Source organism: Anabrus simplex, chromosome 1, assembly GCF_040414725.1.
Source record: "Anabrus simplex isolate iqAnaSimp1 chromosome 1, ASM4041472v1, whole genome shotgun sequence".
NCBI lineage: Eukaryota > Metazoa > Arthropoda > Insecta > Orthoptera > Tettigoniidae > Anabrus > Anabrus simplex.
Window position 1 is genome coordinate 1,068,099,290 of NC_090265.1, and position 13,903 is coordinate 1,068,113,192.

Sequence of the window (13,903 nt, forward strand, 5' to 3'; positions counted from 1 at the left end):
ATGTGAGGATCTATACTATTAAGATTTATAAGAGTGGACGGCTCATCAATGGTGCGGTCGTCGAGAATTATAAAGGTATCAGCAACATACCTAGCCCACAACTGTATGTTTGTAAATTTATCATCTTTTTCAACAGCCGTATGCTCCAGAAGATCTAAATAAATATTGGCTAAAATTCCGGAGGCCGGTGACCCCATCGCTAAACCTTCTTGTTTGTAAATGACATTGTCAAATGTAAAGTGTTGATTAACAATTTTAAAACGGACATGAAATCAAGAAATTCGAGTTTGCTTAACTGGCTGTTTGTATTTAGGTTCTTTTCAATGATGGGAAAAAGTTTATTAGTTTTTATGCTCGGATACATATTGACAATATCAAAAGATTGCAAAGAATGGTAGGGTTGAAGTTCAAATCTATCTAGCTTCTCAATTCTATAGTGTTCTTAATGGTTTTACTAGAAGAAAACGTCTAGTGTTTCTGGAGAAATTTCTGAATAAACTGAGATAGCTTATGTAAGGGGCTAGGCCTATAATTAATTATAGGGCAGATGGTGATATCGGCCTTATGAATTTTTGGTAGCGCTTTTGTAGTCGGTAGACTCGGACTCATGTTAGTTAATCTACGTTTTTCTTGTTCGGTAAAAAGAAAGGAAGTATTCTTCAATGTCTGTTTTAGGTTACGTTGGATTGATTGAGTTGGGTCCTTCCTAATAACTGAAAAAGAACTATCGCTGAAAAAGTTTTTTGTTTTTTTTAATGTAATCAGTTTTGTTCATGATAACCGTAGTGTTTCCCTTGTCTGCTTTTGTGACGATGAGTTGTCTTTGATTTTCTTTTTAAGTTTGAGGATGCATTTTCTTTCCTCAGAAGATTCATTGGTGTTATTAGAGTTGAAAGAAGTCAATATTTTATTTAATTATCTTTTTACATCTAGTCTTACTTCTTCTCGCAAGTCCTGCGGCATTTTACTAATGGCTACTTCTGATTCTATAATAAGCTTGGAAGCTGTATTAGTTACGTTAGTATTAGGCCAATTACTGTATGTTTCAGAGCTTTCGAAAGAATTAAATTCTCCTCATCATCTAGGATAGTGTTAGATAGATTAATTAACGGAGGATGAAATTGTTCATTTAAATTGTTGGAAGTACTGGGTTCTTTAGTTGTTTTTGGGAGGGATTTGAGCGATACTGTTTTTCTCATAAGCGCTTCAAGTTTTTTATCTAAGGTTAACTGTTTTGGGGATAGTGCATTAAATAGCTTGTTGTGAACTTGGTCTTGAAATAAATTCCATTGAGCCCTAGTGAGTAGGTGAGCGGACTCGAGGTGAACTTCGTACATACGATTATTCAAAAAAGACTTTTTTTCTTATAGGTTTTCCGCAGTGGGCCAACACGTACAACATTTAAAACACAAATTTATTAGTATAGATCAACACATAGAGATACTAGAAACATTAAGTTATTTGACACCACTGAAAATAGCTACATACATCTGGACCAATATTTCAATTCTAACCTAAATTTGAACAACATTTCTGAAAAACCTAAAATTCTTTTTAACATTCTCATTACAGTTTTTACAAACATCAAACATCCAAATAATAGCTCGGTCTTTCGTGTCGCATGCAACACCTTTTCACAGTATGCTCCCCTACCGCAACCCCCCCCCCCCCCCCCGAATCCACTCACACTTTTGCCCCTCATTCCCCTCCCTCAGATCCATCTCCCCTCATCCCCTCCTACCTAAACTTACACCTTGGCCTTGATCCATGCATGTCCCGGCCCTCAGCTCCTCTTCACACTCCGTACCTTACAGCAAGCCGAACGAGGTGAGTCTCTTACTAAAGAACAACTTTTTAAATCTTATTTTTCTCCTTTAAATCTCATTTCTAATGGGTTCCTTATCCTTTTTTTAAATTTTTAATTTTTTTTTATTGTTTAGGACCCGCATTGGACTGAGAAACTCTGGCCACACAATATCTTTAACGAACTTGCTTGTAACATGCTCCACCCGGTCTATTATGATACACTATGGATCTAGAAGAATCGATTCAACATGTTGCTACTCACAGCTGTGTTTTCCCACAATTTTAACTCATCTTTCCACAGAGGAACTTAAAAAAAAAAAAAAAAAAAAAAAAAAAAAAAAAAAAAAAAAAAAAAAAAAAAAAAACCCACGAGTATTCAAGCTTTAAACTAATACCTTTATACAAAGGTCAATTTGACATCGTGACTAGTAACGTCACGCACGACCTCAAGTTTTAAAACCTAGAAGAGACTTATTAAAAAATCAACATTTAAGTGTTTTCATTTTCATGGTTTTACATATGACTATCAAGATTTTATCTTGTTATAATTAGAGGGCCTTTGCTTTCAAGCACAATAATTTCTTGTCATCATCATCATCATCAGTTTTCCACTCCAGTTGCACGGGTGTGGTTTACGAGCACTCTCCACTTCTGTCTGTCCATGTACCACTCTTCTCTCAAGACGACATCCCAGCTGACTCCTCTTGTTCCTATGTCCTCTTTCACTTGGTCCAGCCATCTCTTCCTAGGTCTTCCTACCGGTCGTTTTCCGGCCACGACTGTGTGTAGCCATTGTTTTGCTGTCCTTCCATCGTACAATCGTTTGACATGGCCAAACCATTTCAAACGGGCCCTTGTCAAATTTTTCATTCAGGGATGGGTACACACCAGCTTCCTCCCTTATTCTTTCATTCCTTACCCTGTCCCTTTTTGTCTTCTGTACCATAGTTCGTAGGAACTTCATTTCTGCGGCTTGTAGTTTGCTATCCACTTGTTGGGTTGTTGTGCAGGTTTCTAGGCCATATGTTAGTATGGGGGCGAAGTATGATTGGAATAGAATCTGCTTTGATCTTAAGGGAACTTGTTCGTTCCAGAGGAGGTTGCGAACTTGATGGTAAAACTGAGCTGATTTTTTAATGCGGTTGTTAATCTCATGCTGTATTCTGTTATCACTTGAAATGATGCACCCAAGATATTTATATTGGTCTACTGTTTCCAGCTGTGTACCTTCCAGCATTATTTTTCCTTTCTTCTTCTGCCTGTTGACATAGTAACAGTTTTCGATTTATTTATTGTTAATCCGTGTGCCTTCAAATATTCATTCCAGGTGTTCAGCCTCTCTTGGACTTCCTTCTCTGTATTTCCCCAAATTACTACATCATCTGCAAATGCAAATGCATTGATGTCCATACTGTTCTTCTGCTTAATTTCTTTCATGACTTCATCCATGACAGTGATAAAAAGTAAAGGTGAAAGGGTACTGCCTTGTTGCACTCCTTTAGTGGTTTGGAACCAATCAGAATTACCGTTTCCTATCTGTACGCAACTGCAGCAGTCTTCGTAAAGCATTTTAACTTTCTGGATAAGACCTATGGGTACATTTTTCTTTCTTAAGCATTCCCATATAGTCTTCCTTGGAACACTATCAAATGCTTTTTCGAGATCCAAAAACACTAGTGTTAATTCTTTGCCCTTCTCCCAATGCTTTTCTAACAGTATTCTAAGTGCAAATATGAGATCGGTAGTTGATCGGTGTTCTCTGAATCCATATTGTTCTTCCTGTAGTTGTGGTTCTATTATTTTCCTCAGCCTTTTTTCAAGTATTTTCTCAAATATTTTCAAACCATGAAACAATAAAGTGATCCCTCTATAATTGCTACATTTCTTCTGCCTTCCTTTTTTGAAGAGAGGTATTATTATTCCCTGTTTCCAATCATCTGGGATTTTCCTATCCTTCCATATTGCATTAATTACTCTATGAAGCCACTGTATTCCTATTGCACCAGTTGCTTTGATCATATCTGCACTGACTTCATCAAATCCTGTTGATCTTTCTTTGGGCATACTATTAAGGGCCGTCTCTACTTCCTTCCATGTTGGCGGGCTCTCTTGGTCAGGCTCATCATTGCAGCTTAAACTGACCTGCGTGGTTACATCATTGGAGTCTTTCCCAGTACAGTTGTATAAATTATCAAAATAGGATTTCATGATCTTCCTTATTTCTGTCTCTTCCCTGACTATGTTACCATCTGGTTCCTCTATTGCTGTTATGTATTCATTGTCTCTTCTTATATTTCGTATTGTTCGGTAAAGTAGTTTAGAATTAGCTTTGCTGTCTTGCTCTAGTTTATCTGTGAAATCAGTCCAAGCTTTCTGTTTTTCTTCGGCCACAATTTTCTTTACTCGTAGCTTCTGATCTCTGTATTTCTGCTGCAGTTCGTTTACACTAGATTCATTCCTTTGACTTCCTTTTTTCATTTCTTTGTCTCTGGCTTTCCTGGTTTCATTTTTCGCTTTCACAGCAATCTTCACCCGATCTTTCCACCAAGGAGTTTCTTTTGCCTTCATTTTGCTATTAGTTTTACCACAAACTTCTACTGCAGCTCCGACAATGCTTTCTTTGAATCTAGTCCACTCGATGTTGCCTTCTTGTAATGCATCTGATGGTAATTTATTGGTCACATTTTTTGTGTATTCAGCTTGTTTCTCTGCCTTCTTTAGCTCCCATGTCTTGATTTTTGGTTTCCTGTATTTCTGAGGTCTGTAGATTTTAATGTACTTCATTAATAATAATAATGTTATTTGTTTTACGTCCCACTAACTACTCTTTTATGGTTTTCGGAGACGCCGAGGTGCCGGAATTTAGTCCCGCAGGAGTTTTTTACGTGCCAGTAAATCTACCGACATGAGGCTGACGTATTTGAGCACCTTCAAATAACACCGGACTGAGTCAGGATCGAACCTGCCAAGTTGGGGTCAGAAGGCCAGCGCCTTAACCGTCTGAGCAACTCAGCCCGGCAATGTACTTTATTGTTGCGAGGAGAAGTCTGTGGTCACTGTCCAGGCTTTCACTTGGTATAACTCTGACATCACATATGGTCTTTCCTGCTTCATTGTCTGATATAAAATAATCTATCAGAATTTTAGTATCTCCATTCCAACTGTATCTTGTTGGTTTATGACTTAGCTGCTTCTGAAACCAACTGTTGTTTATTCTCAAGTCATTCTTTACACATAGATCAAGAAGACTTTCTCCTTCTGGGTTCCTGTCTCCATAACCATGTGGACCTAGTACATTTTCATATCCAAGCCTGACAATAATTTCTTGTATTTTATCTAATTACTGATGTTTTAAGTGTAAAGGGTTATGTATTGTATTTTATATTGTGAATATTTTTTGTATATTTGCCCTATTCTAAGATCGGCTGATGATGACGTCTAACAATGTTGAAACCGGTACCCAGAAAAACCAAATGAAAATGTTGTAATTCAAACTGAACGACATGATTATTTTGTACTGAAAAAGTGGACCTTTTGCAATTTATATAGCTTTCTGTTATTCTCAGTTCAATACGGACCCAGGGTGAAGTTTTTAACTTTAAACTTTTGTTTTCATGTTTGTCCTTGTCTCCTCTTTTTGTTGTTCCCTCTTCCCACACTGACCTGCCGTTATGCTTGTCCTATTATGTGTTTGTTTCCTTGATTCTATCTATATATGATTTGATTTGATTTGACACTTGTTTATTCCTTTCCAATACTACTTAAATTAGTTAGTAGGCTTTAGTTCTACAATTGTGAAGCGGTTGATGCAGACTGCCCTAACAGTCAAGTGGGGAAACGGACAAGGGGTATATGGAAACTTCTAATCAGGTGAATTTCTATGCATATAAACTTCCAAATTATAATACACAAGCATGAAACCATTATCCTGGTTGAAACGTTTGTTGGTATTTCTCACAATAACATTCCACTGAAATAATTTCTTATACTAAACAGCTCATTACTTTTTGTTCAGTTCATACTGATCAGAGTTACACCAGAGAATGTTTCATAAGAGGTGCTGACTTCTTCCTGACAGTTTTCAGTTGATAATCCAACAAATAACAACATTTCAGGAACTGAAAATAAAAAAATATATTTACTTAAAGGTTTTTATGCCATGACCACACATTGGATGGTATTCCAAATTAACTGACCAAAAGACCATGTAAAATTTCCAAGTTTCAATTTATTTCACTAACAGACCAATCTACTGGTGGAACTAAACAAAAGATGTTCAGTTTTTGGCCACTTGAACCATATTATTATCCAATTAGCACCATGCAGCTCTTTACAAATTCTAATTGCAATTAACAGATAAATTCTATATGAATATTAATGCATAAAAATAATAAACGAAGAAATAAAAAATGCATGCACAAATGCTGGTGTATACTATTAGTAACAAAGCTCAGTGTGATATCTGACCTGAAGTTAGTGAGAGTATTCTCTAAGATCTGAGTGCCGATGCGAAGGTCCGCTTTACGCAGACTGAGTCGGATGGGGGAATTGCGGCTGCAATGGAAAACCAAGCAATTTGGGGCTGTTAGCAAACAAATGCATCACACTACTGCTGGGGTGTTACAATTCACAAACTACTGAGTGGTATTGCTTTCCCACTTACATAGTATGAAATTGCTGCAACTTAAAAATTAAAAAGATGAAAAGGGAGTAAAAATGTACAAAGATAAGTTGATAATTTTCAAATTTAAATGTTGCTTTCAAGAAATCTTGGTGATCTGCAGCTGATGCAGTATTATCCATAATATTTCTAGAGAAAGGAACTTTATTGGGCGTTTGGAAAAGATTATTAAACAGTAAATCAGCCAATCTGGATGCTTGAACGCCTTCAACATGACCTTCTAAATCAACTTTTTTTTTCTTTTTCTACCACATTTTCCACACCTGCGGGGTCGCGGGTGCGAACAGCATCACACATGTGGATTTGGACCTGTTTTATGGCCGGATGCCCCTCGTACATCAGCAGATCTCTGAAATATGCAGTATGAATGTATTGTAGCCCTATGCCATATGAGCAACTCTAAAAAGAAACCTCTTCCTTTTGAAAGAACATTTGCTGAAGCAATGAACTTATCAAGAAGTAAATATTTTTAGGAACTCATTGTTACAGAGATAAAATAATACCAACAAAGTTCAAATAACAGAAATTTTAAAAAAATTTCTTGATTCAGGACATATTGATAAAAGGTTCCCATCACCATTCAGCTATTTAAAATGATATTTGCTAGTGGTTTAATGCTGCACTAATGAATCAGAAGTTTTCAGTGACACAAGTATGAAAAAGAGATAGGATTTGGAAGGTAGCACCTGAGGCCTTAATTATGGAACAGCCATATGTATGTTATCTGGTGTGTTAAACAGAAACCATAGGAAACCATCTTTATGGCTGTCGATGGTGGGATTCAAACCCACGATTTTGCAAAGCAAGCTCACAGATACAAGACTCAAACCATGCAGTCAACTTACTTGGTTAGAAAAAAATTAAATGAAACAAAAGCAAAAAACGACAACTTCTACAACGAAACTCGCCCTTATTTTGAAAAAACAAGTCTCAAAAGCAGTAAACATATCAAGAAACAATATTTTTTAAGGAAGTAACTGACTGGTTTGAGGCCAAAAGCCGTATGACAAATTCTAGAATGTAACCTCTTCCGTTTGAAAGATTATGATGATTGTTGTTTTAAGGTGCCAAACATAGAGTTCACTGGCCCTTTTGAAAAGAACAAGTCACAGAAGCACCTTAACTGATTTCATCTTCGCACAAGCTTTGTACAGGTCCACTTCAACATAACAATGCCAATGTCTTCTATTTTTTACATTGAAAATTATCTCCCATTGGAGATAGTCTCATGGGGTTCAGTATACACTTGAAAATTGTTTACAATGAATCAATGAATGCTATAAAACACTGCTTTGTTAATGTCAACTGTTCATAAAATAATGCAACCTTAAAAATTAAATTTGGTTTTAAATTGATGATTTTTGGACTGTATATTTTGACCACCAGTCCCACATGCCTGCAAGTGTAGAGCCTGTCTGGCAGTGTGTCTTATTATGGTGTTTATAGTATTGTGTGTAACTGAGATTACTTAGATCTAAGTTATGGATGGCCACACTAAAACATAAGAAATCCTCCTAGAATTTGCAGAGTGCAGGAGTGAAGATATTAAATTTCAATGGCCAACACAATGTACTGAAGTTGAATTGTTTATCTATGGTTTTTGAAGTTATGGCCCGCCTTTAACTAGGCTATAAATATAAGCCTTTACACTTAACTCCTTAGACATATAAATTTTGTAGAACAATACATGAATTACATGTGAAATTTATCATCATCCCTTAACTGCTTCAGCATGAAATTTTCAAAATAATGTTCTCTGAATATCAATTAAAAGCTATCCTGGAAAGTTCACCACAAATTTACGACTGCTAGCCATTGTGGCCTCTTACTTCCTAGCCATGTTATATTCTAATGAATTCCAATTTTAATCCAATTCATTCAAGAGTAACAGAATTTGCCTCCTCCTTTTTCTTCACGAATGGATCATTTAGGAACACTCAGAATAAACTTCCTTTAATATTTTGCCTTCTTTCTTGCCCAGTTGTTTCATTCTCAAGGACTGTGCAAGTTTCTGTTCCTCTGGCCATTTATCTTGTGTAGGTTTCTGTTCTTCTTCCTTGAATCCATGTGTTTGGAATATAATTTTTCTTTCATTCTGATCCAGTAGATTTGGTGGTCCTAGTTCAATAAGGTCTTTCTCCATTAGTTCATACCAATTTGGTCTAGTGGTCTTGCTTTGTAGAAATTTGTAACTTTTATGAGAAAGTCTGGAAGTCCATTCTTTCTAAATGCCCTATAAATTGGATTTATAGCAATTGTGAGGTATCTGTGATTTTGGAAAGATGTTGATATATTTCACAATTAGGTTTAGGATAATGAATTCTATTTTTCACTCTTGGCTGTAAGAGTTTTCTCATAATTTTTCATTCCTTAATCTCCAATTGCTTCTTTAATTATTTTCATTGCAGACTGAGGGTTTCCAAAGTATATAGTTCCTCTGATTTAATCACTGTTATGTAATCTACAATCTTACTGTTCCAGAGGAGATACTATTTGTTGTAAACAGTATTTGTTAGTTAGAAAGCAGTTTCCATCTTTCAAATTCTTGATATAATGGATTTCTTTTCATTACCATTCTCTGTAATATATTCAACTAAATATTTAAATTCACTCTGGAGATTCTGTTAGTACTAATGTTAACTTTCTGTGGCACAGTTTTGATGTCAGTCAAATTTAGTTTTTTCATATGATATTTAAGGTCCAATTTTCACTCTTGTAGTATAGCAAGTTGTTTTTGTGCAGCATCTGGAATATCTTTGGCAATTACTGCCATTCAGCAAAGACTAGATAGTCAATTATATTACCTTTAATCTTTTGTCCTAAATGGTGCGATGGAGCACCTGCTTTTCTCTTATTCTCTCACCACTTTTTCAAAAAGCACAATTGAAAAGCAATGGAGAGAGTCCATCCCCTTGTCAGGCTTTTCTGTATATTTGAAACTCGTGACTAAATTCACCCATACACTTTATCTTAGCTACTGTTTCAGTGAGAATTTCCTTAATAATATTTCTTATTTTTTGATGTCCAAATCTCTTGGGGTCTACTACATATAAAATGTGTCATGTTTCTGACTTGAATTTAAAATGTAATTTCATTTGTATCCTAGTAGTGGTCATCTCATGGTATATTGTGGTCTTATATTTTACTTATTTTCATGTTTCAGTGGCTGAACTAAATATCTTTATGATCCTCTCTTCCATCAGCTAATTATCACAAACATTTTCATCAAAAACAAATATAACATGAATATAATTAATCTTTACAAACACACTGTATTTGAAATAAGTGTATTAAAAAAATAATTGATCCATTATTGGACATTATAAATTTTCCAGCTAACTCATGTCCAATAATGGACCAATTATTTTGGTATTATAAATGTACTCATTCATGACAAATATTTCAGGTTCCCTATGGGAACCAATTTCTGTAACATAAATGTATTAGGTGTCTGATTAGCCATTTTTGTTCTGTTCTTAACATCTCTTCGAAATGTACAGAACTATAAGTACTGAACACAATTTAACATGTTGAAAAAAAAAAAAAAGGATAATGATGTTTTATACTGTTTCTGAATTTCAATGTTCAAAACCTTTATCTGATCATCATCATCATCATGGTCATACACAGCTTCCAGACACTGCTGGGTCTTTTTTGGTCATAAGCCTCTCCATTGCTTTTCATCTTCCCACTATCCTTCTATTGTCACTTTGGTCAAGTCTCCCCCTATTTTCTTCATTCTCTCCTCCATTCCTTTCACTTTCTGTCCTTGGTCTTCCTCTTTGTCTTCGGCCTTCTACTCCCATCACATGTATCTTCTTCTCTTCATCCATACCATTTAAACTCACTCACTCACTCACTCTCATCCTAGTAATAATTAAGAACGAGAGTTAGGTACATAGTGTTTTGTAGTGGAATAGGCGGTTGAGCGGCGAGTATACATGTTTTGAAAAGCCGAATGGCACTTGCCAAAGCATCAAAATATAAGAAATTGATATTAATCCATTTTCTCCAAAATCTATTGTGTATAGTGGACTTGTCATAGTTGTATGTCGTAAACTTGTACTGTACCTTCTGATGAAGTCAATAAGGGGAAGTTCAACAAGAAATTGGATGTAATATGAACTGCAATGTATCACGTGTTGAAGTCTGAAATATAAGGATAGTGAGTGTAAGTTCCTGTAATTTGAAGTAATATACTATGTGTAGTATATATCTTAAGGCCCCTTGGAGTGGTAGAAAGGCAACTAGCAGTGTTGGCTGCAAGATAAGGTCTAGTAGTCGCTTTGTTACTGCTTTGCGTATTGTAGGGGTGTGCCTGTAGTGGCGGGGAGTGAGTCAGGTGAGGAGGAGGGGCGGAACCTTCAGATCACTAGTGGTCTGTGGAGGGGTCGAAGCACAGTGAGGTGGCGGTGAAGTAGGTACTGTTATTGTAAGAGTATATTGTTGGCAAAGTTTATAATTAAACTAGCTGATGTACCCGTGCTTCGCTATGGAATTCTACATTCTACACAAAATGCTAGGTTAGGTACTGTACACGTTGTGAGCAAGATTGTATTAAATTGTATAGCACTTAACGTTACCCTAGAAACGCGACGGGGAAGTCACCAAACGTCCTTTCTCATCTGAAGACTGGGTTAGGGAATTTTCACTGTAATAGTAGGACCCCTTGCCTACAATCATTCACAATCAGGTTGGGAATTTTTCATTATAATGACAGACACTCACTCTCTACGTGCCTTTTTACATCCTCAGAAAGACCGTCTTAGTAGTTTTCCCAACTGAAATGAACATAGGTCATTACAATGACGTCAGTAGGAATGGTGCAATTAAAAGCAATGCTTTCATATGAAATACTTGACCAAATGAAAAACCACACATTTTCTCACTTTTAACGAACAGTACTACGCTGCCGATCTAATAGTCCAAAGCTCCAGAGTTGGAATGACCAAGCCTCAGACAGCCGTGATCCGTGAACACACTTCGTCTTACTTTAGCCGGGTGGGGGTGTCGAATAGTGGAGACTCCCAGGGCAAAACTATGCCCTTTTACTGATCTGTTTTCGAGGAGTACCCGATGAGTCGGAAAATCTCAGTTCATTACACAGGCGGTGGAAAAATCTATCTGACTTGGAGGTAAATTTTTCCTCCAAGCCAGAGGAGAAACCCCTCTTCACTGCTAATTTGGAATAAATTGAATGTAGAATTTAATAAAAGTGGAGAGGAAGAAGCTTTTCTTAAGAAACAGCTCTTTTCAGGGTTGAATTTTGAGTTATTTAGTGAATTGTGGTGCTATAATTTGGAATAAGCCTAAATTGTAGGGCTAGACCCAGTCATACTACTACCACTACTACTACTATACACAAACTTTTTCTTGAGCCCAGAGCTCCCTAGTGCTGAATCGGTAGACCTCGGTTATCTTCGACATCGATATCGGCAACCTTTGAAACACAAACTATGAATCGCTTATTCATCGCTGTGCGACATCTGGCGTACACTTTGCAAACTAGTACTGTTGTTGTTTACACAGCAAAGCCAAACTATATAATTCATGCTAGTAACAAGATTCGCATTGAGAAATGTTATATAATGTTAAATAATGTAAGTGTGACACAATTGTTGACGTAAGATAATAAATGTTTAGAAAATTAATATCAATCGATCATATTATCGATTCAATTGAGATTTCATTTCCATCCAGTTGGCAGTATAACCGGAACTGGCAGCACTCCCTCCTTGCACCTCACCCCGTAAAAATCGGGCTCAAGAAAAAGTGCGCATATAGTACTACTACTACTACTACTACTAAGTGAGCCCTGCCTTAAGTATGCACACTGCTCATTCAAACCAGCACGTCAGAGTAGGGATCGAATAGCTGGAATACTATGATGAACCAGTCTGTTACGTACCGGCAGTATCAGAAAATGTATGAACCAGAGGAATGGCATGCTAAAGAAGAAAGTTTTGCAACTCCCCAGCTATTTCCCGCCAATATTCAGTCAGGCTGTTATACTCGGAACGCAGCAGTAATCCCATCTATCTGAGTTGAGCGGCAGCATAAGAGACAAAGAACATCACAACAAACAATGGTCAATGTAATGTTATTGTTGATCAATGTTACGCGCTTTCAATATTGTAGGCCTTCACATTTAATTTTCTTCTGACTCTGAAATACCATTCTTATCATAGTCGGTACGGTAAAACTGAATAAAACATAAATGGTCGGAAATTGTATTCTCTATAACTTTTGTTATGTAGTACTTTTCGTTAGGACCAATGATATAGGTATTTAAAAATTAAATTTTAGGTGCCTTCCCCTAAACTACAATTTCATCCAGGGTGAATGAAATTGTTTATAACTTAGACTGTAGTTTCTTATTCCCCGACTCTATATATCGACTTTCATTAAATTCTGTTAACCCATTTTCTCGTGGCTCGGCGTTGATATGGACTTGGCAACAAAAGTACAAATTCATAAATATCTGTGTTATCAAAGCCGGTACGGTAACAAATTCTATATAACTTACGTTAATTTGTAATTAATCCACACATCATACAACTTATGGTGTACACAATTTTTGTAATCATTGGAAAATACTACAGCAAATATTAAGGCTTTTTAAAAATTGTGATCATTAATCATAGAATCATTCTTTACATAATTTTTGATATTGTAAAAAAACTTTGTATCTCTGTTACATATGACGTCAACAAAACAAATATCTTATTAAAGTTTTTATGATTTAATTTAAAATTAGCATAACTTCCACCACTTTGGAGAACTAATGAACATTACTTACAATATTATTATAAACTATTAGATTTTAGGGGATAGTCTTATATATAACATTGACTCAGAGCCCTGACCTAACTTATGGCTGGTTTACATGTGGACAGTGTTTAGTACAGTAGTAAGTGGTAAGTTACTACTTAACTCACGTAGGCTTGTTTAAACGTAAGACAGCGTTTAGTACAGTGGTACATGGCAGTTTGTCACTCAAGCCACGTGATTCAGTCGTTCCTGTGTCATCAACTACAGCAGAGATAAGATGGACGGCCATCAACAACGTGTTAGATAACATTTTAGAGGAAGTTGAGGATGAGGTGACCAAAGTTAGGAGAAAAAGAGAATGGGAGCGAAAATAGATTACCAGAAGGAATAATCTCGGGGTAAGTACAATTCTCTTTAAAGAATTAGCCGAGGAGGATCGACAGGAATATTTATGTTATCCTTGCGAATGTCACAAGCAACATTTAATGAGTTACTGCATAAAGTTGAACCGATGATACAAAAGACAGATACCATCATGCGTAGAGCATTATCAGCAAAGCTGAAACTGCATATCGTGCTGTACATGCTCGCGACGGGAAATAATGTCCGAAGCCTTCATCATTTCTTCAGAGTTTCCAAAGCCAG

The 13,903-nt window shown here is 36.3% G+C and overlaps 1 protein-coding gene across 6 annotated transcripts in view; it reads right to left on the reverse strand.

Moving 5' to 3' along the window:
* Crag (DENN domain-containing protein Crag) overlaps positions 1 to 13,903 on the reverse strand; it is a 579,187-nt gene that overhangs the window by 150,022 nt on the left and 415,262 nt on the right. For 5 of the 6 annotated variants that reach the window (XM_068225395.1, XM_068225392.1, XM_068225393.1 and 2 more), the window contains one exon: positions 6,274 to 6,360. The exons of the other annotated variant lie outside the window; for it this stretch is intronic. In XM_068225395.1, coding sequence (XP_068081496.1) covers positions 6,274 to 6,360 — 87 coding nt within the window. The remainder of the gene's footprint in view (positions 1 to 6,273; positions 6,361 to 13,903) is intronic. 6 annotated transcript variants of the gene reach the window in all.